Source organism: Balaenoptera ricei, chromosome 15, assembly GCF_028023285.1.
Source record: "Balaenoptera ricei isolate mBalRic1 chromosome 15, mBalRic1.hap2, whole genome shotgun sequence".
NCBI lineage: Eukaryota > Metazoa > Chordata > Mammalia > Artiodactyla > Balaenopteridae > Balaenoptera > Balaenoptera ricei.
Genome location: NC_082653.1, coordinates 74,788,617 through 74,816,049, shown reverse-complemented (window position 1 = coordinate 74,816,049; position 27,433 = coordinate 74,788,617). Strand labels below are relative to the sequence as shown.

At 42.5% G+C, this 27,433-nt stretch overlaps 1 protein-coding gene and 1 pseudogene across 6 annotated transcripts in view; one reads left to right on the top strand and one right to left on the bottom strand.

The window, feature by feature from the left end:
• The first annotated feature begins 441 nt into the window (after positions 1-441).
• On the top strand, positions 442-1,012 carry LOC132349259 (chromobox protein homolog 1-like; annotated as a pseudogene).
• A 6,221-nt stretch (positions 1,013-7,233) lies between these two features.
• The window catches only part of TMEM248 (transmembrane protein 248), a 143,324-nt gene continuing 123,124 nt past the window's right edge, over positions 7,234-27,433 (bottom strand). For all 6 annotated transcript variants that reach the window (XM_059898216.1, XM_059898217.1, XM_059898220.1 and 3 more), the window contains 6 exons: positions 19,004-19,180; positions 15,104-15,389; positions 13,265-13,415; positions 12,016-12,199; positions 10,503-10,646; positions 7,234-9,949 (listed from right to left, as the gene is read on the bottom strand). In XM_059898216.1, coding sequence (XP_059754199.1) covers positions 9,929-9,949; positions 10,503-10,646; positions 12,016-12,199; positions 13,265-13,415; positions 15,104-15,389; positions 19,004-19,180 — 963 coding nt within the window. In that variant the 3' untranslated portion in view covers positions 7,234-9,928. The remainder of the gene's footprint in view (positions 9,950-10,502; positions 10,647-12,015; positions 12,200-13,264; positions 13,416-15,103; positions 15,390-19,003; positions 19,181-27,433) is intronic.

Sequence of the window (27,433 nt, the reverse complement as noted above, 5' to 3'; positions counted from 1 at the left end):
GATGAATTGGGAGGTTGGGATTGACATATATACACTAATATTTATAAAATGGATAACTACTAAGAACTTGCTGTGTAAAAATATATATAAAATAAAATTCAAAAAAATAAAGAAATGGACAGGAATGATATAAATTGCAATATTTTACTGAAAAAAAAGAAAGAACCTGCTGTATAAAAATTAAATAAAATATAATAAATTCAGAAATTCAAAAAAAAAAATAAATTGTAAGCATTTTCCTAGCTTATTAAAACTCCTAATAAGAACCTTATCTAAATGGCTATAAATGACTTACCATGTGTCTGTGCCATGACTTTTTAAGAATTGTTTTCATGTTTACTTATTAAATAATTATTTTCCTCAAAAAAAAAAAAAAAAAGCGCCAGTAGCGCGGCACTGGTTCTTCTCAGGCTCGTGGGCGCTGCTCTGAGCAGAGTCACGCTTTATACCAGAAACCTGGCGGGCACTATGGGGAGAAAACAAAACAAGAAGCAAGTGGAGGAGGTGCTAGAAGAAGAATATGTGGTAGGAAAAGTTCTCGACCATCGAGTGGTAAAGGGCCAAGTGGAGTACCTCCTGAAGTGGAAGGGGTTCTCAGATGAGGACGACACGTGGGAGCCAGAAGAAAACCTGGATCGCCCCGACCTCATTGCCGAGTTCCTGCAGTCACAGGAAACAGCACACGAGACAGACAAATCAGAAGGGGGCAAGCGCAAAGCTGATTCTGATTCGGAAGATAAGGGGGAGGAGAGCAAACCAAAGAAGAAAGAAGAGTCAGAAAAGCCATGAGGCTTTGCCCAGGGTTTGGAACTGGAGTGGATTATTGGAGCTATAGACTCCAGTGGAGAACTCATATTCCTGATGAAATGGAAAAACTGATGAGGCTGACCTGGGCCCTGCCAAGGAAGCCAATGTCAAGTGCCCACAGGTTGTCATATCCTCCTATGAGGAAAGGCTGACGTGGCATTCCTACCTCTTGGAGGATGATGACAAAAAAGATGACAAGAATTAACTCCCCTGAGTACCAGCCCTTGCCACATCTGACCGTGGGTTTCGAGTGGGGAAAGGAGTTCTACTTGTCTTGACACCATAGAGGTGGCTTGAGAAGATGTCCTTTGAAGAGCCAGTATAGCTTCTGTGCCCTACAGCAGCCCAAGTGCTTTAAAGCCGCTCCATGCTGTATAGTTTGCACACCCATCCCAGTGGAGGGGAAGGAGGGTCAGTGTTTCAAGGCATCCCATTCTGAACTTTACTGAGAAAGGCAAAGGGCCTTCTACATAGGACAAAACTTGCAGGCTGGGATGTGGGAGAGCAAAAGATACTGTAGATCTTCAGAGAGCATCTCCACAACCCACAGCCTTCTTCCCAATAGTGTTAACTCTGCATTTTTACAGCATAGCATGTGTGTAGTTTTTGGCTATTTCTGGTGTATTATTTGGGGTGGGAGGGATGGGGGGAGAAAGAAGGGAGATGGATTAGGATCATTTTTGTTAAAATCTAGGGCCTGATTGGGTAAATGGTGAAACAAAGGAAAGAACAACTAATGATGATTTGGTTCTGTGTCCAGAATATTTTATCCTTTCAAAAATGTCATTGGCAACCTAAATGAGGACTGTGAGAGACCATTTATAAGCTGTGAATGCCTGAAACTTAGAAGCCAAGGTGTTCCCTGCCTCAGCATAATGCTGTTCCCAACAAAGGACTAAGCCAGTTACGAAGTTACCAAAGCTGCCATTTTGGGGGATGGAAACTGGCTGAGGAAGAAAAGTCTTATTGGAGTGTATACACAGGCAGGTCATTCTGTCCTAGAGGTGCTGATTCTTGAAATTGACAAGAAGACCCTTTTTCTCCAGTCATGAAGTTATAAATATCAGCTTCTCCATCCAAGCCACTGGCTGAAGTATTTGGGGAAGGGCAGAGGGTGGTATAGGAGGTGGGAGACTAGGGAAAGACAAGGGCTGGTGCTCTTAGGGTGGAAAACTCCTGGAGCCTCTGTTTTTTGAACTTTGAAACCATTGGTGGCAGGGTTCAGTCACTGACAGCACAAGTTCACTGAAGCACTTCAAGAGTTGAATGATTTCAAAAGCCCTGGTCTCAGGAGAAGATTAAATTTTCACACTGGGGCAGTGGTTCACTTTAAAACAAAACAATTTTTTTAAATCCTAAGCATTAACTAAAACCCAAAATGCTGTCATGACTCATGAGATCCATCAGTTCTTGACATCATCTAGACCTGCATCTAGAACTCCATTGTAAAAGGCACGTGTTAGGTTTCTGTGAAAACTTTTAAATGTAAACTTTGTACCAACACTGTCAGTTTTTGTCTTAATATAATTATAGATTTATATTTTAAAAATCGAGCAGCATACTTGTGTGGGTCTATTTTTGGGCTCCTCTATTTCATTGACCTATGCATCTGTCCTTCTACCAATACTCTATTGTCTTCATTACTGTAGCTATATAGTAAGGCTTATTTGGGTAGAGTGATTTCACTCTTTATTCTTTTCCAAGATTACCTTAGATATCTAGGGCCTATGGCTTTCCTTATGAATTTTAATTTATAAATTAAAAATTATAAAATTTTAAAAATTATAAAATTATAAATTTATATAATTATAAAATTATAAAAATTAATTATAAATTAAATTTATAAATTAAATAGAATAATCTTTTCTATGTCTACAAAAAAAACCATTGCTAAGATTTTGATAGGAATTGTATTATACCTTTAAGTTGGCAAGCAGTGACATCTTTACTATGTTGAGTCTTCCAGTCATGAACATGATATGTCCCTCCATTTATTTAGGTCTTCTTTGATTTCTTTTATCAGTGTATTATAGTTTTCAGCATATATGTTCTATATATGCTTTTGCTAGAGTCATACCTAAGCATTTTTAGGTGGTTGTAAATGGTACTGTATCTTTAATTTTACTTTCCTTTTTTGTTGATGAAAAGTGGACGTTTTGTTTATTTTTTAAATATTTATTTATTTGGTTGCACTGGGTCTTAGTTGCAGCAAGCGGGCTCCTTAGTTGTAGCATGCAAACTCTTAGTTGCGGCATGCATGTGGGATCTAGTTCCCTAACCAGGGATCGAACCCGGACCCCCTGCTTTGGGAGCGCGAGTCTTCACCACTGCACCACCAGGGAAGTCCCCCAAAGTGGACATTTTAGATAATACATTGTAGCAACTGTGGATTCTGATTTTCCCCCCCGAGGCTGATGTTATTGTTTTGCTTTTAGTAAATCGCCTATACTCAATCTGTGGAAACTATCTTCTCCATGGTATGTAGCCCATGATGTCTGTGCTCAGTTTAATTTATATTTTTATTTTTTGTAAAATAAAAACTCCCGAGAGATTGCCCCTGGGATCTGTATAGCACAGGAGACCAGCAATGACTGGTTTGAGGTTCTGATCAAACACTCGAGCCAGTAAGGCTTTCACCCTTTGCTCATAGGTCTGGGGGCGAGTGGGGAAGCCTATTCAAAATTCAGTCTGTTTTCAAGACTATCCCAGCTTCTACTTTCCACCAGAGCTTGAGCTTTCTTGGGTCTCCCGTGTGTGTGCACACAGCCTCCCATTCAACCAGGGATGTGTGGAACCTCTCTGGTTCTCTCTTTTCCAGGAGTTCCTTGGTAAATTTCTATAGAGTCCACTGGTCTGCCACCTGCCCCAAGTGGGACTGCAGCCTCAGGCTAACAAAGTTGTGGGCTTTCCCCGTTCATTTCCTATTGAGTTTGCTATTTTTACAGACAATGCCATTGCACACGGGTCTTTCACCTTTCCCTCCAGATCAAGCCCAACAATGAAGCTGCTAGTTTTTAGAGACACCTTCACCCTGGTAGCACTACAAGCTGGGGATGAGGGGGGGAATGGAAGCAGCTCCAGGCAAAATACTCAGTGTTCTTTCCTGAAGTTCAGCAGTTTTTCCATAAATAGATGCTTCTCAATTTTTTTTATTTACTTGCCTTTGGTCAACTTCCAGCGCCCTGAAATGGCTGGTTTAGACAATTTTATCCTGTTTTATAGTTGCCCGACACTTTGCCAGAAATATCCAGGCATGACTGAACCTTTCAGCCTTGGACACAGCTTGGGATCCAGCTGGGATCCAGACTCTACCCTACCAGCTACAGCCCCAGTGGGTGAATCAGCCTTCTGTAAGTGAAGCTCTCCATTCAAAGCAGACCTCGCTCTGCTGGGGAGGGAAGGCTCAGTGTCATGCAGCTTTGGGGCTGAGCTTGCAGGACCAGAACTCAGTACGTAACCAGCAGACTGATCCCTGCATCCTCCGACATCACTCCCCTGCCTCATCCCAAGGTACCCACTTTATCAATGGGTGCTCACGACTGCAGATGGGCTACGTCCTAGTCTCTACATCTTCCATCAGACAGGTCATGAGAAATGTCATCTTTCACATAGTTCAACCTGTACAATGGATCAGATCACTGGTGGAATTGCACCATTAACCTTTAACTTTTCCAGGGACCAAAGTAGGGAGGGTGTGAATAGAACAGCAGACTGGGCTTGTGGGCTCAGCTCTGGTCCTGTTTCCGCCAACTGACCCCCAAGTGCTGGCCCCTACACCCCCACCAGATCCCCTTCATGGAGGGGATCTAGGTAAACAGGCTGACTCTGGGCCTCCACAACTACAACCAGCATTTATCCTCTATAGGCTCCACACATTTTGATTCACTGAATCCTCCCAAGAACCCTAGGAAGTAAACGCTATTATTAATCCTTATTTTTACGGAAGAAAAAAAATGGTGGCAGAGGTATAAATGAAACTTGCCCAAGGATCCCCAAGAGAAAAGTTGGCAGTGACAGAATTTGAACCCAGACAATCCAGTTCCTAATCCTAAACCCAAGCTCCTAAACACTGTGTTCTCTTGCCTCCCCATATGCTACCATCTGTCGATGACCTGGTCACTATTATTGCTGGCACTAGGACAGTGCTTTTGAAATTGCAGGCTGCCTGCCTTTAAGTTGGCCATGCAATCAATTCCGTGGTTAAGCCCGGTTTTTCAATTAAATAGAAGAAACTAAAAATTTTAAATATCAATGCGTGTTATGTGTGGTGAGGGTGGTTTTTATTTCATGAAATTTGTTTCAGTTATAAACGCATCCTTTTCAGGCAACAGTTCTCAAATATTTCAGCAAATGACAGGAACCCATTGCAAAGGAAACACCGCTGTTGATGGAAGACTAGAGCTTAGAGGAGATCTCTTTGCTTTGTTAGTTCTCATCTACCGAAGGTAACCAGAGGTGACCTACTAGCCTCGCTCCTGGACACCCTCCACAACACACTGTTAAAATAAATGTTTCCAGAGTGCCAGGCACTGTTCGAAGCGCTTTGTTAACCTGCTCCTGGGAATTCCCTGGCGGTCCAGTGGTTAGGACTCCGTGCTTTCACTGTCGAGGGCCCGGGTTCAATCTCCAGTCAGGGACCTAAGATCCCACAAGCCGCACGGTGTGGCCAAAAAATGACCCAAACAAAACAAAAAAACCTGCACAATCCTCACTGCATTCAAGTGGGTACTGTTGTTATCCTTATTTTACAGATGAGCAAACAGGCTCAGAGAGGTTAAGCCACTCAGCCAAAGTTACGTGGCCCGTCGGAGTTGGAGCCGGGGTTTGGACCTGCCACGCCTGTGTGGCGCCCCCGTCAGCAGCCTGGAGGAATCTGGTCCTCAGGTGGGAAGACAAAGCCCTGTAGGACTCCCATCCTCCACCCCGCAATAAGCCAGGGCCCCAGGAGTACAGTCTCTGCCCTCTGCATGGAAGGCTCCAGACCAGGATTCCCCCCTTTGTGTGTGCCTTCAAAGCACACCTCTTTCAAGATGGCTGCTGCGACCACCGCAGCTGAGGTGTCACGGCCATCCTCCTCATCCAGGTAACCCTCTTTATCTCATCACTGGCTGCCATGAGAATGTAAATATTGTGTGTATGGACTGTCTCCCCCACCAGAAGGAAGTACCCAGAGGGCAGGCATTTTGTCTATGTGCTGCTGTGCCTCTAGCTCCTAGATGGATGATGGCACATACGAAGAACCCCAGAAAATTTCGTTATTGAGTGAGCAAGAGTTTGGAGTAAAGAGGGTGAATTAACCTCAAAAGCAAAAGTTAATCCCCTTCACCCCCGGACAAGGCACTATCAATCAATCAACCTGCCATCTGTTCCTGCAATGGTCAAACCACTCTAGTTCATCCATCATCAACAACTAGCACGCTATAAGGAGTTTGGGGTCTTCAGAGACAAAAAAAAAGATGGGCTCTCACAGACGGCCAGAGAGGAGAGAGTTTGTTCGAGACGGCAAATGGGTTCACAATGAGCTGGACTGGACTCCACAGCGCACCTCGGGTCTGTGCGTTCACTCCGCTTCTCTTGAAATCTGCAAGGACAGTGGGCGCGTCCGAGGACCTTCAGGCACAGCGCGCCCACCGGGACCAAGAGGTGCTTACAAAGCACCATCTCCCGTTGGACTTGGGGGCTGGGTCCATGTCAGATTTTACACATGGTAGGGAAGGAAGATGCCAGCTCTTATTCTCCAAGGGCTTCTGCATCGTGACGGAAACACCACACACAAACCTCCGAGTCCGAGGAGGGAGCAGCGTTCCACGCACTAGAGAAGGCAGGACGAGGCGAAGGAAGGAGGTAGAAGCAAAAGCCCGTTGAGGTGTCCCGTCCTCTGCACTGTCCTGTCCCACAGAGCACCCAGAGGCTGGCCCCCACCGCCCGGCCCCTGCTGGAGAGCGAGGGAGGGAAGAGCCACAGAGCCCCTGCCCACTGGGAAAGGGAAGAATTCACATTAGTGAACATGACTGACTGCCCTTTACAAATGCGGAGGATGCATTTCCTGGCAAAAGAGGCCTGGCCCACGCAGGAGCTCTGTACCGGGAAGTCAGAGCCGGCTTCTGGAGACTCGGGCTGAGTGCACACGGAGGGCGTGTGTATAAGCAAGAAGGGTGTCTTTAAACTCCCGTCCCCATGCAAATGCTCCTCCCGCTCCGCATTACGTCCTCCTTCCGGGCAAGAGTTGAGTCAGCTCTGCGAGCTTGTACTCTCAGGGAGAAGACCCGTGTGCCTGGTGAGACCCAGAAGGACACCACTGCCTGCCCCTCATCCTGACGGCGGGTGACACTTGGAAAGAACAGCTTACAAAACACCCCCAATTACTTACCGCACGTGCTCTTCCCTTAGAAAACACCCATCAGACAGAAGGAAATGGAGACACAGCAAATTCAGATTTTTTATTCTGGAAAGCACATATGCACATATTTCAAACACAGAAAATTAATCTGGGAGTGAATGCCGTAACAGATCAGCTACTGACCATCATGCAGCAAGGTAAGTGAAATGGATCCGCTGGCCCTCGAAACCCCACAGTGCCTGCAGGAGGGTTGAAAAACTAGGATGCTGAATCCCTACGTACTGCCAAAGAAAACGCAACCGAAGTGGCAGGTTCCTAATGACGAGAAAAACTTACAGATAGATAGAATCAAAACTGATTCAAGTCATACAGTGAAAGGACAAAAGGAAAAAGGAAAGAGATCAATATGATCTGAAACAACCATTTTAATAAAGTTGCTGACCTTTCATTGGACTCTGGTCCAAGATGCCTGAGGATGAGCCAGTGTCCCTGCACGGGGTCACCCTGAACGGCAGGCAGGCCCTGTCTGTGACACTGAGGCCCCCCAGCAAGAGACAGCAGAGGACGAGGCCTTGTCTGCTAGTGCCCAGATAGCAACAGGTCCTCTGGACTTGCTGAGGGTCAGTGGACCCAGGCCCCATGGGCTCCCCTCCTCCCTTTGTACATCTGGCTGACGCTGGGTTTCCGGAAGATCTCTGAGAATCACCTGCAAGGGAGAATGCTGGATTTTTAAAGTGAGTGACCTGGCCTCATGACAAGTCATACCATCCAGGCGTTTTTGGCACTTCCTTTCCTCATGCCTAACAGTGTCCCTGCTCCCCTGGCTACAGATGCCAGCCAGTCCCTGTGACTAAAACAAGGGCCATTAATGTTAGCAACAAGCTGGACTGAACAAACCAGTGAAACTGACTTTTTTCACCTGTCTTCCTTTTATATTACTCTGCCAGTTCTAAATCTCCTCCTGTAACTCTACTTCATTGGGATTTTATTAATTCAGTAGCAGCTTCCTCTAAAATCTGTTGGTCTTAGTGATACTGATGTTTCTAAAGGCCAAGCCAAATGGCTCTTTCTCAATCTTGTCTCAAAGTTTCTAAAGAGAAAACTAAATTAACCGGTTAGCCATGCATCATGTAAGCAACTCATATCATAAAAAAACTGGATAGACAAGTATGATTATTGCGCTTGAAACATACTAAAAGGAAAAGAAGGAATATTAACATATCAAGTTACTATGATGATTATTTTAATAACAACCTTCAGGAAAAGCCCACAAATGTTTTCCATTTAAGAATGCCTGGATATTAAAAAAAAAAAAAAGCCTGGGATAAAATGTTCTAGGCCAATATATTTCAGACTGCAGGGCTGGTTCTAATTTAGAACAGAATACAGACCTGGAGTTAAGAGAAAGAAGTGCTGACAGTCGTCCCCAAGGTTTTAACTGCCCTTCTGCTATAGCATGGCTTGGGAGAACACAGAAATCATTAATGACTATGAGTTATTAAGGCAAAAAGCTATTAAGAAAAAGAAAAATGGTAAGAATACAAGTAACAAGAAAGGGCTGGAAATGATGCACAACTGTTTTAAAATGAAGATGGTTTGGAAGGAAAACAGGGATAAAGGAATTAGATCATCAAAATGTTATAGGAAAGAAAAATGCTTTTGGTTTTCCCAGTAAATGGGAAATCAGAATTGCTTTCCTTCCAATTTCACAGGCATCGTTTTCTTAATGTTACTGATCTACTACTAGTTGCCATTTCCTTCTGAGAATGTTAACTGCATATAAATAAATGCAAAAAAACCAAAAAACACCCAGGAAAGAAAACCCACTCCCTCTTCAAAGAAAACAAGAAACCCCACCATAACTATCAGACCGACTCACCACCCTCTCCTTCCATGCCGTCAGCTGCATTCCGGAAGAGAACAGCTTGTTTTCACTCTAGAGCCATGTGCACCTCATTTTTAAGCACTTCTGAGCGAGGAAGCTGTTTTAACTTTTACAATGGAGGGAAGGGGCCACAGAGAGGAAAAAGACAGCGGAACATTCTGTGCCAACTCAACTTGAACAAGACCAAATTCCTCGCTGTCCACGTGGAAAATGAAACTTAGATCTCTACCATGTAGGTGACTTTTAAATATTTAACTTTTTACTCAAGATAAAAGCACAAATCTGTCCTAATCAGAGTAGTATTAAAATGTGACTATTTTTTCTTCAAAGGAAAAAAAAAAACTTAGAAAGATAGGTATGTTTCCTTGCAAGCAAAACGGAGAAAAAGGTATTATTGTTGTTACTATAATTATTAAGCCACAGACACATAAAATCCACAAAATGGACTGGGGTGGCTTTGGAAATGCAATATCATATCAAAGGTGCAGACTGTTTCGAACATTCTGTACAGATCGGGCTGAAACAAGAACCAAAGCAAACCTCAACCCCACCAGCAGTGAAGCGCCTCTGGGACCCTGGGAAAGACAGCATGGCCTGCTCCGACGGCGAGGTCACGAAGCCTCTCCGGCGCTACTCAGGATCATCCCGCCAAGCCCGCAGGTGAGGCTGAAGGGTTCTGGCCGCGCCCAGTGCGAAGCACGTGCATCATTGGACCAATTTCTGAACAGATTTTTTATAAATATATACAAATCAGTTACAGGCACTTGAAATGTCTTTGGCTGGAATAACCCAACATTGCAAGATAATGTATTCACAGAGTGTCCAGGCCCAGGCTGGGTTCAGCAGGCAATGATTATGGTTCTCTCAGTCTCTCTCAGAGAACGGCAGCTGTGGGATTAGGCATCAGCCAAAGCCACCTAGGAGAGAGCAAGACGGCAACCCAGTCACGCAGCACAGCCTGGATAACTCGGCCCCACCGGCACTCTTACCAGGTTCTGGTCCCTATCCCAAACCCAGGGAGCCACACCGCACACACCTATCAGTCAGGGGAACTATTAAACCCCTAAGAAAACAGACCTCATTTTCTACGGAGGGAATGAACAGAAATCTGAGTCTCCTGCAAGACGCAGCTGATCCTGCAGAACCACTGTGCTGCGACACAGCGTTAAGTGCCTGGAAACCCGGAGGAGCATTCTGGGAGGTGACTTCTCAAGCTCGCGGAACTGGAGGGGAGGCAGCCCTCAGGGTCCGCCGCTCGCCAGTGGGGATTTGAGAACACTTTTTTCCCAGCTGAGGCCTGGGTATATGGTTGAAGATGCAACACCATAATTGAGGCTGAGGGGAGACGACTGCTGATAAAAAGACAGGAACTAATTTCTCCGGAGGAAAGGAATCACCCACAATAAATGGAATAAGGACTAATTGGGACTTTCTGGCGCAATGCTGGGTCAGACCCCACCCACTGCTCACCTTCTCAGGACAAAATTCAGGATTGCTCTGACGCAGTTTGCTGGGTCTGCCTTTGATAACCGCATAGCAAAACATCGTTATCACCATCACGAAGAGGAAGTAACTGGTGTGCATGAGGTGCAAGTTTATTAATGAGCGGTCATCCTAAACAAAGAGAATAAACCAGAAACATCTGCACTGAGTTACTGAGAGATTTTAATGCTGGGTTCCTGGAATCAGGGTGCACAACCTCCAGACTTGCCTCAACTATCAATTCTCACATGGGAATTGAGAGTTAAAACTATTAAAGCTGGAGCTTGTTAAGTGAAGACAGGGTGTTCCCGACACCACCCGTACCCTCCCTTCCTAAGGCGGTCCTCTGCCCGAATCCCCCCGCCCCTGACAAGGCCCCAGAGTCTTTAACCCCTGCTCTTCTCTTTACGTCCTCTTGCTCTGACAGCCCTCAGGTTGCATGGCTGACAGCCCAAGCCTGTGTTCCTAACTCCTCCCCTGAGAGGCTGCATCCTTCCTGGGCCTTTCCCCACGTGGACAAGCCCCTGGCTGGAAACGCCGAGGCCGGCCTTGACTCACTCCTCCTTGATGTCCCACAGGCAATCAGCCACCAGGCCCGGCCAGTTGTTGAGATCCCAGCCAGGCCCCCACTCCTGTTCCTTCTCACAGCTCCAGGCCTCAGGCGCCATCCCATTTACACGCATCAGGTGGGCAGACCAGTCTTCCTGACACACTGCTCTACAAATTCCCTGGAGCCCAAACTCAGGCAGTGATGGCCTCGTCCGAGGAGAAAGTCTGAACACCTCAGCGAGGCACAAAGGGCCTTCTGGAGCCTGGCCCCTGCCCACCATACAGCCTGATCCCCACTGCTCGCTCCCGCAGGCCCCTGGCACACCGCTGTCCACAACTTGATAAAAACGAGGCATAAGAAAAGAGAAGGACCAGGCAAAAAGAAAGATCCACCTGGCACATACGGACAGAAGAAAAGAGGATTTACAAAAATTCAGTGCAGTCTGTTAAAAGTGGGCTCAAGTCTGAGCAGCAAACTAAACTAGCGAATCACCCACGAGTCCGGAGTACAGTGCCTTCCACCCATTTCCTCCTTGTAAAGTAAAATCCTACACAGGCATCAATATCTAGCCAGAGTCATCTCCTCCTACTGACTTCTGCCTTTCTGAATTCTGAACTATTTATTGCTCAGACTGACACTAACCAAATACGCTTCAGTGAGTGGCTGCGTGGATGAGTAAGACTGAACCAGCCTCTGCTGTAGCCCCAGGTTAGGCACACAGCAGTGCTCAACAAATAACTGCTGTTGAACAAAGCGGAAAACAAAGAACAGAAGCAATTTTCTTAACCCAATGGGCGGCATGTTCTTCCAAGTCTCCAGCACTCCACCTGGTCTCCCAACCCAGCTGGACAGCTAGAATGGCAGGGGCTAAGCTAACCCAAGGAGGTACACAGGGCCTGCTCTAACAGTTCCTGGACACACACACACACACACACGACTGTTCTCACTTACATCTGGAACAATAACTGTAAGCTTGGGATTTAAAGCATGATAGACTTTTCCAATGGCCCCCTTGTAACACCAGAAAGGATTGTAGTCTTGAGCATATTTTGTGTTGGCGTCTCTGGCAGTTGTGAAGATCTTGTACCAGAGCGTGGCGTTGCTGTAGGTGTCAGGAGCACAGTGCGGCGGCTGTCTGCAGAAGATGGGGCAAGACACATGCTCAGTGGCCTTGAGACATTTACTTGTGTCTCAGCTACCGGCGCTGGCATAGCACCAAGCAGAGCCACACGTGCAGAAGGGAGAAATAAGAAACATATTTTCTTGAGATAAATACCATTATATTTTTAGTTCAGTGATTTTTTAAAAAAAATTAATAAACATGTAAAGAATAAGAAATAGGCATCCAGCACTTAGGAGTCTGGGTGTTAGACTTCTGCCTTCAGAATTCAACCCATGTCCTCTCGCATATGATGTGGCCAGAGAAGGACTCGCTCCTTTTAAGCCCATTTTCTCAAATTATCTAAACTCTTAGTCACAACTGGAAGTTTTACATACAAAGTTCTCTATCAGATATTACAACCAACAGCAAATAATGCTTAACTTGTCCTACAAACCTCCAAATGTCTAAAATAGATAAATCCCAGGATAATTATTTTAAAAGGATTCACCCTAAGATTCTTTTAAACAGGCTACATCTTGTATATTTCATGTAATTATAGATCATTATCTCCTTTCCAGAGAAAGGAGAGGCAAGAAAAGCCTTAAAGGCAAAGCGGTTACACTGAGAGCTGCTCAAAAAAAAATATGAAGCAAAAGTTTCAGAAACAGTAACTATATCACAGAAAATAAGGCTCAATTTATACTATCAATTTAAAAAATAACTCTTCCTGGATAATGGAGATGAACAAAACCTTTATCTTTCAGGAGCCTTAATTGTCATTATGGTCACAGGATCAGCTCTTATTCATCTTTCCTGTGGCTTCTTCTACCAACAGGAAAGGCCACCTAAAACTTACACACAGCAACCAGATGCTTTCACAACTTTGTCAAAACACTAACTCTCTGATACTTCTATGCAGAAGTTCTACCTTTAGAAAACCAAATTAAACTGAAACAATCCTACAGACAGGTCCCAGTGATGACCATTGTACAAAGTAACACAATGCAGCCGTCCTGAGAACTTGCTCAGGCATCCCAGTCACGCTTACGGTAAATGGAGCTTCTTATGCACACCCACCGGGGTCAGGAAAGTACTTACACAGTGACGGGGAACACGCCAGGGTGGGCTGTGAGGGTCGTGCAGGCTGTGAACACCACCTGCTCACAGCGGCCGTGAAGGGCACAGTCGTCCGAGTTCCAGGCTGTGGGCAGGGTAAAGGTAATGTTTATCTCCTCGTGGGCTTCTCTGCCTGGAAAGAGAAATTGGTTTTTTGGTAAGTAAAGCGAGAATTCATACATTTATTATTCTCTGGAATCTGAATGAATCCTGACATCAAACCCACCCAGGAATCACCTATCAGCCCACTGAAGTGGGACCCCTGCTTTTGTGGGGTTTCAGGAATAACAGCAGTTCCGAGCCAGACTCTGAGGCCTGCTCACCTGGCAGAACCACAAAATGGCAAACGGAGAGGGGTCACTTTCAGCCAAGGCCTGGAGTTGCCACGCAAGGGCCAAGGCCATGCCTGAGTGGGAAGGCTGGGGCTGGGTGAGTCATCACCATTGTTACAGCTTTCATACAGCACTCTTACCATTTTCAAACTGCTTTTATATGTACTACTTCACTTAAAATGCACCACTATCCTACGAACATGACCAAAGAAGTGTTACTGTTCCCCTTTTACATACGACTAGACTGAGGATCAGAGGGTTGAACAGACTTAAGAAAGGTCATGAGACGGGTGAGTGATGAAGCGTAAATGAATAAGGTATTCGAACGCCACAGCGGAAGAAAAAGGTCCACTTGCTACGTGGAAAACCCAGATGTCGCCCTTACCTCCTTACATGGGAACAGGTCTCACCTGGTACAGCCAACAGGAGGCTGGCAGGCACTCCCAAGTTCCTTCAAGGACTTTAAAAGGTTCTTGGTAACCAAACCAAAGATGATTCTTCCAAGGCCCAAGCCTCTGGCACAAAGCCTTTCCTGATTATTCCAGCTTCTACTACTTTCTCAACCTTCTCCTGAATCACCTACAATCACCTACAATCAGTCTGCCATGGGTTTAGTACTAGTCCAAGGGCAGTGCTCAATGTTCCATAGGTGTTTATTTTTAATATTATTTAACAAGCATTTATATAGCATTTCCTTTGTGCCAGGAACTATTTTAAGTGCTTGATGAATATTAACTCACGTTATGCTTGTCTCTTCCATATCCCAAAATTCCAAAGGGAAGAGACCAGGCTTTTTCTAGTTCTTAGTACTTAGCCCAGTGCATTCACAAAACTTTAAGACTAGTAGCAATATCTGTAGTATGTACTGAAAACTCCAAAATGATGAGCCAGAATAAAAAACTGGTGTTTTTAACAGACTCACAGATATAGAGAACAGACTTGTGGTTGCCGAGGGGTGGGCTGGTGGGGGAGGGATGGATTGGGAATTGGGATTAGCAGAGGCAAACTATTATATACAGGATGGATAAACAACAAGGTCCTGCACGGGGAACCATATTCAATATCCTGTGACAAACCATAATGGAAAAGAATATGAAGAATATATATAACTGAGTCACTTTGCTGTACAGCAGAAATTAACACAACACTGTAAATCAACTATACTTCAATAAAATTAAAAAAAATAAAAACTCAAAAATTTTAAAATGTGTTTTTAAATATTAAGACCAGAAATAGGCCTTATAATTTTTTTCCCAGTCTCCGACTCTTACGGGGTTTTATTGAGAGCCTACTGCATACCAAACACTTTAATAAGTGAAGATGTAGTAGAAATGGTGCCTTCTTGGCTTTGTTTAGTTCAAACTCAACAAAAGGGAAGACATATACAAAAAATAAAAAAGTCTGATGAGTAAAACCGTACTCTAATGCTCTGTGTTGTAACAGCTGTTACCTGAGAAAGCCTGGAGGGAAGCGGCTAACACTCACATACCTGAGAGTCCAATCTGATGCCCGAGAACGGTCGAGTACAGATGGGTGACGTTGCGAGAGAACCCGCCAAAGGGTTTGAGTGGGTCCAGGGTTAGGGTGATTGCAACTGAGATGTTCACAGGGCCTGGATCCTCCAGGGACTGTGGAGACTGGGTGGACATCCTGGCCTGGCCGCTGGCCACTGTGCTTTCCAGAGCTGTGGTGTCGTTTGTGAGATGCTTTAGTGTTTCATTCTCTGATACGCACAAGTCCAAATCATTAAACCGCAGCAGAAAAGTATTCCAATCCTTCAGTAAAACGACAGAGAGGAAAACAAGCCTGAGCCGACTGAAAGTGCTGCCAGCGCAATGACAATCACAACCCCCGGTGTGGCGTCACACAACAGGGGAACCATGCCTCAGAGTCAGTCCTTCAAAATACAACAACACAGCCTTCAGCCTCTTGTGCTGGCGTAATAGTGTGGTTTTCCAACCACTCTCACATTCAAAATATAAAATATAAACTCTTCATTGGCATGAGCTATTACACTGTGAGATTAAGCCAACTTACTCAGGAAAATATGTAAAGAAAAAAAGGGTATTAAACTTACAGGAAATGATCTAGCCTCAGAATCAAGCTTGAAAAGCAAGCTTGAACAAAAGTAGTAAAACATTAAAAGTATTAATCCAAACTCATTTAGCAGTTACAATTAGTTATTTTTTAAAAATTAAGGCCGTCTTAAAATATTTTCTCATAAGGTCAATTTTCTACACCTTGCTTTCTGTCTTGGGACCGCAAAACTGCAGTAAATACCAACACTCGTGTGGTACTTTTCCCCCTCGTCATGGACTTTGGATGCCACTTTAGAACAGGAGCAATTTCAAAAGGGAGGAGAAAAGATGTTTTCAGGCTTCTTTTTTTTTTTTTTTTTTTTAAAGTTTAATTTTTGTTTATTTATTTTTATTTATGGCTGTGTTGGGTCTTCGTTTCTGTGCGAGGGCTTTCTCTAGTTGTGGCAAGTGGGGGCCACTCTTCATCGCGGTGCACGGGCCTCTCATTATCGCGGCCTCTCTTGTTGCGGAGAACAGGCTCCAGACGCGCAGGCTCAGTAATTGTGGCTCACGGGCCTAGTTGCTCCGCGGCATGTGGGATCTTCCCAGACCAGGGCTCGAACCCGTGTCCCCTGCATTGGCAGGCAGATTCTCAACCACTGCGCCACCAGGGAAGCCCAAGGCTTCTCTTGATATCTGTACTGATGGTTTAAATTATAAGCAGTTTTAAAACTGACACCAACAAAGTACCCACCAGGGTGTGTTTTTAGTTTTAGCAGACACCCAAAGATGAACTCAGGCTAAAATAGCAACAACAAATCAACCGAGGCTGTTACATACAACTTCTTTCTCCCAAGCAACATTATCTACAAAAAGGTGCCAAAGGTAAAGACAAACCAAGTTACTTTTTTTTTTTAATAAATTTATTTATTTCATTTATTTTATTTTTGGCTGCGCTGGGTCTTCACTGCTGCATGCGGGCTTTCTCTAGTTGCGGTGAGTGGGGGCTACTCTTCGCTGAAGTGCGCAGGCTTCTCACTGCGGTGGCTTCTCTTGTTGCGGAGCATGGGTTCTAGGCATGTGGGCTTCAGTAGTTGTGACTCATGGGCTCAAGAGCACAGGCTCAGTAGTTGTGGCGCAATGGGCTTAGTTGCTCCGCGGCATGTGGGATCTTCCCAGACCAGGGCTCGAACCCGTGTCCCCTGCATTGGCAGGCAGATTCTTAACCACTGCGCCACCAGGGAAGCACCAAGTTACATTTTGAATAACTCTAACATTGATTAAAAATGCCATTCGGAGTAATCCCTAACCAGTCAGGTCTACCTTTATAGCCTCAGTTTATCAGTATCTGGCATTTAGTAAGAAGGCAACCAGATATTTCACATTACATTTTCCCTGACACCTACAAACTCAGCAGACTATTAAAGAACATCAGGCTGAAAATGAACATCCTAGTCTCACCCCTTCCTATTCCAGACATGAGGAAACAGAGGCCCAGAGCAAATTAGGGACTCTCCAATGCCAGCTGAGTTGAAGACAGGCTCAGAATTGTTTTCTGATTCACAGCGCCAAACTTTCCCCATACACCTAGGATCCTCATTTGAAAATAAAATCACTAAATTAATCATGATCAAAGTTCTGCAGCATCTTGCAGCTCTGCTTTCCTGCAGAGTTCGAGTCCATTTTGAACAGCTGGCCAAGGCCAATGTCAGGCCCCATTTCGATTAAGGGTTAATTATCCAGGCTACATCTTAACCATTGGCCTTGGCCGTGTGTTCAACATGGACTTGAGCTTTGAGGGAGAGCAATGCCAGGATGCTGAAGAACTTTGGTTGTGACTAGAATGTTCATTTTCAGCCCTAATATAGGTACAGCCTGTTTGGATAACCTTTAAAGATTCAGGCAGGGTCAGAAAAGGGGGAGAATTAAGCCAGCCAGTAGGTTTCTTGGTAAGAAACTCTTTGGAAGGGTTTCACAGGAGAAATAGCTAAAACTTGTTACTTTGTATTACAGAGTTAATGTGGGAAGGTGGTCCCTCTTGCTAACATCACCTATGATCTAGAATGCCACAGAGCACAAGAAGAAGCATAATCCCCGTAACACTGAGCAAAACTCTCCTCTCGGTCACAAGGCACACACGATGCAACAATAATGCAATCCCTATCCCCGCCCCCATGCCCACTCTCACCAGCGAACACACCCAAGAAGAAAAAGTGTAAGAGAAGACACTCACAGAATCTAAGATGGGAACTAATTTGTCCTAAAAGACACTTATCCACCAGTAAATTCACCGTATCATTGATTCAGCATAATTTCTAACACATAAATTTATTAATAGGTATATTGTTATTCACCTCTATTAAACAAGATTATCAACTTTGTATTCTTTTCTGATATGCAGAAACACTTTTTAAATTTATTTTATGATATTTTTGATTTTTGGCTGCACTGGGTCTTCGTTGCTGCATGCAGGCTTTCTCTAGTTGTGGTGAGCGGGGGCTACTCTTTGTTGTGGTGTGTGGACTTCTCCCTGCGGTGGCTTCTCTTGTTGCGGAGCACAGGCTCTAAGCATGCAGGCTTCATAGTTGTGGCTCACGGACTCTAGAGCGCAGGCTCAGTAGTTGTGGCTCACGGGCTTAGTTGCTCCGCAGCATGAGGGATCTTCCCGGACCAGGGCTCGAACCTGTGTCCCCTGCACTGGCAGGCAGAGTCTTAACCACTGTGCCACTAGGGAAGTCCCACACACATCTTTTAAAATCTGTATTATGACTGTGCAAAAACTATTATATGCCTAAACTAATGATTAAAGAGCAATGCCCAAATAATTCATTTAAATTGACCAAAAAATAAAATCTAGAAGGCAAGTCTGTAGATTACTGAAGCTTCCCTTGATAAGAAAAAGACAAATATATTTGGAAATAAGGTTCTGCTTTCTAATTTCTTTAGAATTTCTTCTTCTCCAATGAAAAACCTATCAGTACAGCCGATAAAACTCCATGACAATATATGGCTTTAAAATAACAAATGTTTACAGTTTTTAAAAATTGTAGTTGGCTAATTTAATATGAATAGCAAAGAAGTTAGTTCTTGATCTTCTTGACACAAACACACTTTCCAAAATACATGTTTCATTGCTGAAACAGTCTAACTAAAGCTGGTAGCATTATTTAAATCAATAACTATCTGACTAGGTTATTTCCTAACAAAGTGAGTCACAGCAACATGGAAGACCAAAAATTCTGAATAAATATTACTCTTTTTCACTGGGATAAAAGTCACAACCAAAGAAAGGTATGTGGAGAGCCAAAAGGTGTTTTCTCACTCTATAAAGGTCCAGCCAGTCTGAGAGGAGAACTTAGAATTTACTATACCTCTGCCATTTCTGGTGACTTGATCTCCTTGATTTTGAAGAAATAGCCCAAGGTCAGGAAAGCTATTGCCATGGCGCTTACACTGATCATAAAGACCACCAAGGGGGGCCGGCTGCTGATGTACACCTTCAGGTTCTCCAGGGGGTTGATGTTGAACATTATTCTGATCAGCTCCACCTGAAAGGAATGAATCAGAAGACTCACCCACTGACTCGCCAAAAGAAAACCTATGACTCTCACTTCTGTTTCCTTTGACGGTTTCGGGGGGTGAGGAGGTCACTCATTACTGAACTTGAGAACTATCTGATCATAAATCCATTCAAAAGACTAGAAGGAAATAAAAGACCACTAAATGCTAATTGTCATTGTTTCCAAGTGGTAGGATCTTGAAAGATAGGCATTCTTTCGGTTTGAATTTTCTAATTATTCTTTAATGAACATTTGCTACTTCCATATTACTTAAGAAAATGTTTAAGTAAGTCAGTAATACGACACAAATGCATGCCAACATGTACAAAAATAAACTGAGGATGCTCTCATTTCCTGCCACTGAAGAGCTGAATCCTATTTATTCAACATTCTGTCCTGTTCACCACCATACCATGCCCATCCCAGCACCTGGCAGAGAGTAGGCACTCAACAAATACTGAATTTTATCACTCCCCTGCTTAAAGCCCTCCTAAGGCTTCCCACTGGACCTGGCATGAGATTCCCTGTGAAGGCCCACAGGGTGTCATTATCCAGAAGCCCCGCCAACCTCCATGACTACATCTCCACCAACATTCCCTCCTCATTCACCGGCCGCTGGCCACACTGGCCTTGCTATTTTTCAGGATCAGCTTGTTAATTTCTGCAAAAAGTCAGCTGTGACTGTGACAGGGATTACACTGAACCCACAATCAGTCTGGGGAGTACCACCACTTCAACAATATTATCTTCCAGTCCACGAACCTGGGGGATGCCTTTCCACTTATTTCCGCTCTCTTTCATTTATTTCAATATTTGTAGTTATCAAAGCATATGTTTGCACTTCTTTTGCTAAACTTATTCCTGAGTATTTTATTCTTGGAGTTGTGAACACGTCCTAGCTGCAGGCTTTCTACCTCTGCCTGGAATGCGTTAGCCCCAAATTCCCGCCCGCTTCCTCTTCTTACAGTGCAGGTCCATGCTCAGTAGCCAGTTCCTCAGAGAGGCCTTCCCTGAGCACCCTCAGCCCCCGCCTCCCAGGACCCTGCTTGACTTCCGTCACACTGTTTAGTTAAACTTCTACTTGTTTACAGTCTATCATCCCTCATTTGTGAGCTCCGAGAGCAGACACTTTGCCAGTCTTGCTCACTGCTATGGCCCTGGCTCCTGGTCCCGGAAACAGTAGCTGGCATGCAATGAGCTCTTACATACATGATCAGACTACAACACTAAAACTACTTAAAAAATCTGTGCCAGCTTTTAAATTTTAGAGAGAAAAAGATGCATCAACAGCCCCTAAGAACCAATAGCAGCCACGTGCAACAAGCCAGGCTGTGTACCTGTTTGTTTTCACAAGAGTCTTTGACTCAACATTCTGTTTCTGAGATTTATCTCTGTTGATTCAGTCTATTGGGTTTACCTGCTGTATAGGATGCAACTGTATCACAGTTGAGTTATCACAGGCATAGAAGCCCAGCTGGGTTCTTCCCACTGTTTCACTCACAAAGGGCACCACAGCAGGCACAAGAGTGGTTCTAACACAACGAGGTCACCAGTAGGCCCATCTGCAACTTGACTTTGTATTGTCAGACTCTCCAAGGAAGTCATACCAGTTTACACTTCCCCCAACAAGGAAAAGGCTCGCTCCATTTCCCAACATTCATGCCAACACTTGATATTCTAAGGCAATCTTGTGGATCTGGACCAACGAGATCATGTGAAATTGTATCTCACCATTATTTTAAATTACATCTCCCTGAAACAGAGTATCCTTTTACTTCTTTACCAGCCATTTAGATTCTTCCTAGGTGAACTGCCTGAATCTTTGGCCATTTACCAGTAGGATGTTTGTCTATGTCTTATTAATGTTTAAAATAATTTTTTGATATTTTAGACACTGAGCCTTTTCCAATTTTTTTAAAACGACATATATAACTACTCCAAGCTTTACAACAAATGTGAATCATCACAACAAACCAGCTTTACAACAAATGCTAAAGGAACTTCTCTAAGTGGGAAACACAAGAGAAGAAAAGGACCTACAAAAACAAACTCAAAACAATTAAGAAAATGGTAACAGGAACATACATATCAATAATAACCTTGAATGTAAATGGATTAAGTGCCCCAACCAAAAGACACAGATTGGCTGAATGGCTACAAAAATAAGACCCATATATATGCTGTCTACAACACCTACTTCAGACCTAGGGACACATACAGACTGAAGGTGTGAAGGGATGAGAAAAGATATTCCATGCAAATGCACATCAAAAGAAAGCTGGAGTAGCAATACTCATATCTGATAAAATAGACTTTAAAGTAAAGACTGTTAAAAGAGATAAGGAGGGACACTACATAATGATCAAAGGATCAATCCAAGGAAAAGATATAACAATTATAAATGTTTATGCACCCAACATAGGAGCACCTCAATACATAAGGCAAATGCTAACAACCAAGAAAGAAAAAATCGACAGTAACACAATAATAGTAGGGGACTTCAACACCCCACTTACACCAATGGATAGATCATCCAAACAGAAAATAAATAAGGAAACACAAGCTTTAAATGACACAACAGACCAGATAGATTTAATTGATATTTATAGAACATTCCACCCAAAAGTGGCAGAATACACTTTCTTCTCAAGTGCACATGGAACATTCTCCAGGACACATCACCTCTTGGGTCACAAATCAAGCCTCGGAAAATTTAAGAAAATTGAAATTGTATCAAGCATCTTTTCTGACCACAATGCTATGAGATTGGAAATCAATTACAGGAAAAAAGTGTAAAAAACACAAATACATGGAGGCTAAACAGTGCTGTACTAAATAAACAAGAGATCACTGAAGAAATCAAAGAAGAAATAAAAAAATACATAGAAACAAATGACAATGAAAACACTACGACCCAAAACGTATGGGATGCAGCAAAAGCAGTTCTAAGAGGGAGGTTTAAAGCAATTCAATCTCACCTCAAGAAACAAGAAAATTCTCAAATAAACAATATAACCCTACACTTAAAACAACTAGAGACAATAAATGCTGGAGAGGGTGTGGAGAAAAGGGAACACTCTTGCACTGTTGGTGGGAATGTAAATTGATACAGCCACTATGGAGAACAGTATGGAGGTTCCTTAAAAAACTAAAAATAGAACTACCATACGACCCAGCAATCCCACTACTGGGCATATACCCTGAGAAAACCATAATTCAAAGAGTCATGTACCAAAATGTTCACTGCAGCTCTATTTACAATAGCCAGGACATGGAAGCAACCTAAGTGTCCATCATTGGATGAATGGATAAAGAAGATGTGGCACATACATACAATGGAATATTACTCAGCCATAAAAAGAAATGAAATTGAGTTATTTGTAGTGAGGTGGATGGACCTAGAGTCTGTCATACAGACTGAAGTAAGTCAGAAAGAGAAAAACAAATACTGTATGTTAACACATATATACGGAATCTAAGGGAAAAAAAAAAAAAAGGTCATGAAGAACCTAGTGGCAAGACGGGAATAAAGACACAGACCTACTAGAGAATGGACTTGAGGATATGGGGAGGGGGAAGGGTAAGATGAGACAAAGAGAGAGAGTGGCATAGACATATATACACTACCAAACATAAAATAGATAGCTGATGGGAAGCAACCGCATAGCACAGGGAGATCAGCTCTGTACTTTGTGACCACCTAGAGGTGTGGGATAGGGAGGGCGGGAGGGAGGGAGATGCAAGAGGGAAGAGATATGGGAACATATGTGTATGTGTAGCTAATTTACTTTGTTATAAAGCAGAAACTGGCACACCACTGTAAAGCGATTATACTCCAATAAAGATGTTAAAAAAAAAAAAAACCACAACTAGAGAAAGAAGAACAAAGAAAACCCAAAGTCAGTAGAAGGAAAGAAATTATAAAAATCAGAGCAGAAATAACTGAAATAGAAACGAAGAAAACAACAGCAAAGATCAATAAAACTAAAAGCTGGTTCTTTGAGAAGATAAACAAAATTGATAAACCATTAGCCAGACTCCTCAAGAAAAAAAGGGAGATGATGCAAATCAATAAAATTAGAAATGAAAAAGAAGGAATCACAACTGACACTGCAGAAATACAAAGGATTATAAGAGACTACTACAAACAACTATATGTCAATAAAATGGACAACCACAAGGAAATGGACAAATTCTTGGAAAGGTACAAATTTCCAAGATTGAACCAGGAAGAATTAGAGAATATAAGCAGACCTATCACAAGTAATGAAATTGAAACCATAATTAAAAATCTTCCAACAAACAAAAAAGTCCAGGACCAGATGGCTTCACAGGCGAATTCTATCAAACATTTAGAGAACAGCTAACATCGATCCTTCTCAAACTCTTCCAAAAAACTCACAGGGAGAAACACTCCCAAATTCATTCTACAAAGCCACCATCACCCAGATACCAAAACCAGAAAAAGATATCACAAAAAAAGAAAATTATAGGGACTTCCCTGGTGGCACAGTGGTTTAGAATCTGCCTGCCAATACAGAGGACACGGGTTCGAGCCCTGGTCTGGGAAGATCCCACATGCCATGGAGCAACTAAGCCCGTGCACCACAACTACTGAGCCTGTGCTCTAGAGCCCATGAGCCACAAATACTGAGCCCCCGTGCTGCAACTACTGAAGCCTATGCTCCTAGAGCCTGTGCTCCGCAACAAGAGAAGCCACTGCAATGAGAAGCCTGTGCACCACAACGAAGAGTAGCTCCCACTTGCCACAACTAGAGAAAGCCCACGTGCAGCAACGAAGACCCAATGCAGCTAAAAATAAAGTTAAAAAAAAAAATTATAGACCAGTATCACTGATGAACAAAGATGCAAAAATCCTGAACAAAATACTAGCAAACAGAATCCAATAACACATTAAAAGGATCATACACCATGATCAAGTGGGATTTATCCCAGGTATGCAAGGATTCTTCAATGTACTCAAGTCAATCAATATGATACACCACATTAACAAATTAAGGAATAAAAAACCATACGATCATCTCAATAGATGCAGAAAAAACTTTTGACAAAACTGAACACCCATTATAAAAACTCTCCAGAAAATGGGCATAGAGGGAACCTACCTCAACATAATAAAGGCCATATATGACAAACCCACAGCAAGCATCATACTCAATGGTAAAAAACTGAAAGCATTTCCACTAAGATCAGGAATAAGACAAGGATGTCCACCCTGGCCACTATTATTCAACATAGTTTTGGAAGTCCTGGCCGTGGCAATCAGAGAAGAAAAAGAAATAAAAGGAATCCAAATTGGAAAAGAAGAAGTAAAACTGTCACTGTTTGTGGATGACATGATACTATACATAGAAGATCCTAAAGATGCCACTAGAAAACTACTAGAACTAATCAATGAATTTGGTAAGGTTGCAGGATACAAAATTAATGCACAGAAATCTCTGGCATTCCTATACACCAACAACAAAAAATCAGAAAGAGAAATTAAGGAAACAATCCCATTTACCATTACAACAAAAACAATAAAATACCTAGGAATAAACCTGCCTAAGGAGGCGAAAGACTTTATTCAGAAAACTATAAAACACTGATTAAAGAAATCAAAGATGACATAAACAGATGGAGAAATATACCATGTTCGTTGACTAGAAGAATCAATATTGTGAAAATGACTATACTGCCCAAAGCAATATACAGATTCAAGGCAATCCCTATCAAACTACAAACAGCATTCTTCACAGAATTAGAACAAAAAATTTTACAATTCATATGGAAACACAAAAGACCCCAAATAGCCAAAGCAATCTTGAGAAAGAAAAACGGAGTTAGAGGAATCAGGCTCCCTGACTTCAAACTATACCACAAACCTACAGTAATCAAGACAGTATGGTACTGGCACAGAAACAGAAATATAGATCAATGGTACAGGACAGAATGCCCAGAGATAAACCCACGCACATATGGTCACCTAATTTACGACAAAGGAGGCAAGAACATACAATGGAGAAAAGACAGCCTCTTCAATAACTCTTACAGGAAAACATAGGAAAAACACTCTATGACATAAACCACAGCAAGATCTTTTTTGACCCACCTCCTAGAGTAACGGAAATAAAAACAAAAATAAACAAATGGGACTTAAAAGCTTTTGCACAGCAAAGGAAACCATAAACAAGACGAAAAGACAATCCTCAGAATGGGAGAAAATATTTGCAAATGAAACAACAAAGGATTAATCTCCAAAATATACAAACAGCTCATGGAGCTCAATATCAAAAAACCAAACAATCCAGTTAAAAAATGGGCGGAAGACCTAAATGTCTACATTTCACCAAGGAAGACATATAGATGGCCAAGAGGCACATGAAAAGCTGCTCAACATCACTAATTATTAGAGAAATGCAAATCAAAACTACAATGAGGTATTACCTCACACCAGTCAGAATGGCTATTATCAAAAAATCTAGAAACAATAAATGCTGGAGAGGGTGTGGTGAAAAGGGAACCCTCCTGCACTGTTGGTGGAAATGTAAATTGATACAGCCACTATGGAGAACACTATGGAGGTTCCTTAAAGAACTAAAAATAGAACTACCATATGACCCAGCAATCCCACTACTGGGCATATACCCTGAGAAAACCATAATTCAAAAAGAGTCATGTACCACAATGTTCCACTGCAGCACTATTTACAATAGCCAGGACATGGAACCAACCTAAATGTCTATAGACAGATGAATGAATAAAGAAGATGTGGCACATATATACAATGGAATACTACTCAGCCATAAAAAGAAATGAGTTATTTGTAGTGAGGTGGATGGACCTAGAGTCTGTCATACAGAGTGAAATGAGTCAGAAAAACAAATACTGTATGCTAACGCATATATATGGAATCTAAAAAAAAAAAGGCACTGATGAACCCAGTTGCAGGGCAGGAATAAAGACGTAGACGTAGAGAATGGACTTGAGGACATGGGGTGGGAGGGGGAAGCTGGGACAAAGTGAGAGAGTGGCATGGATATATATACACTACCAAATGTAAAACAGTTAGCTAGCGGGAAGCAGCAGCATAGCACAGTGAGATCAGTTCGGTGCTTTGCGATGACCTAGAGGGGTGGGATAGGGAGGATGGGAGGGAGGCTCAAGAGGGAGGGGATATGGGGACATACGTATGCATATGGCTGATTCACTGTGGTGTACAACAGAAACTAACACAGTATTGTGAAGCAATTATACTCCAATAAAGATTAAAAAAAAAAACCCACTGTAGTATAGCAGAAACTAATGCAACATTGTAAATCAACTGTACACTAATAAAAATTAAAAAAATAAAATATTGCAAGCAATAACAGTGTTTCTTTCCAACACTTATTTCATTTTTTTTTCTTTTTCTTACTACTTTGCCTAGAACCTTCAGTGAAATGATGACTAGAAGTGGCAACAATAGGAATCCTTGCCTCATCCCTGGCTTTAAAGCAAATGCTTCTAATGCTTCACTATTAAATATGGCATATGTTAAAGGTTTCTGAAATTCCTCACCAGGTTAAAGTACCCTCTACTTCAAGTCTGCAAAGATAATTTCATTATAAATAAGTGTTACACTTTAATGAATGCTTTATCTGCAACCTCCGAACAATCAAGTTTTCTCCTTTAATTTGTTAATATGAACTATGTTAGCTGATTTTTTTCATGATGACTCACATTTGCATTCTTTGGATAAACTTAATATAATCATGATCTTTTAAAACTATATTGCTGACTTATGTTTACTAAATTTTATCCTGAATTTCCACACCTATTCGCGAGATAAAAAAAAATTATAAGCCATTATCATTCTCTGACTGTATATACTCCTTTACTTGTATGACTAAGTCATTCTAGTATCATAAGATTAATGGAATGTATTCACTCATCTATTTTCTAGAACAATGTGTATAAGATATTTGCTTCTATTTCTGGGAAGCTTGATAGACCTTGACCAAAAAACCATCTGGACTCAAGTTTTTCTCTAGTTTTGTATTTTGGTGGGCTGTCTTAACTCTTTATTCATGTTCTAAAAATAAGTCTATGTTTTCTATTTCTAGTAAGTCAATTTTGTTAAGATGTATTATTCTAGGAAATTGCCCGTTTTATATATTTTTTTAAGATTTCTGGCACAGTATTATCTTGTGATTTGTTTAATTTTTACTTGTAGTCATGTTCTTTTTCATTACAGAT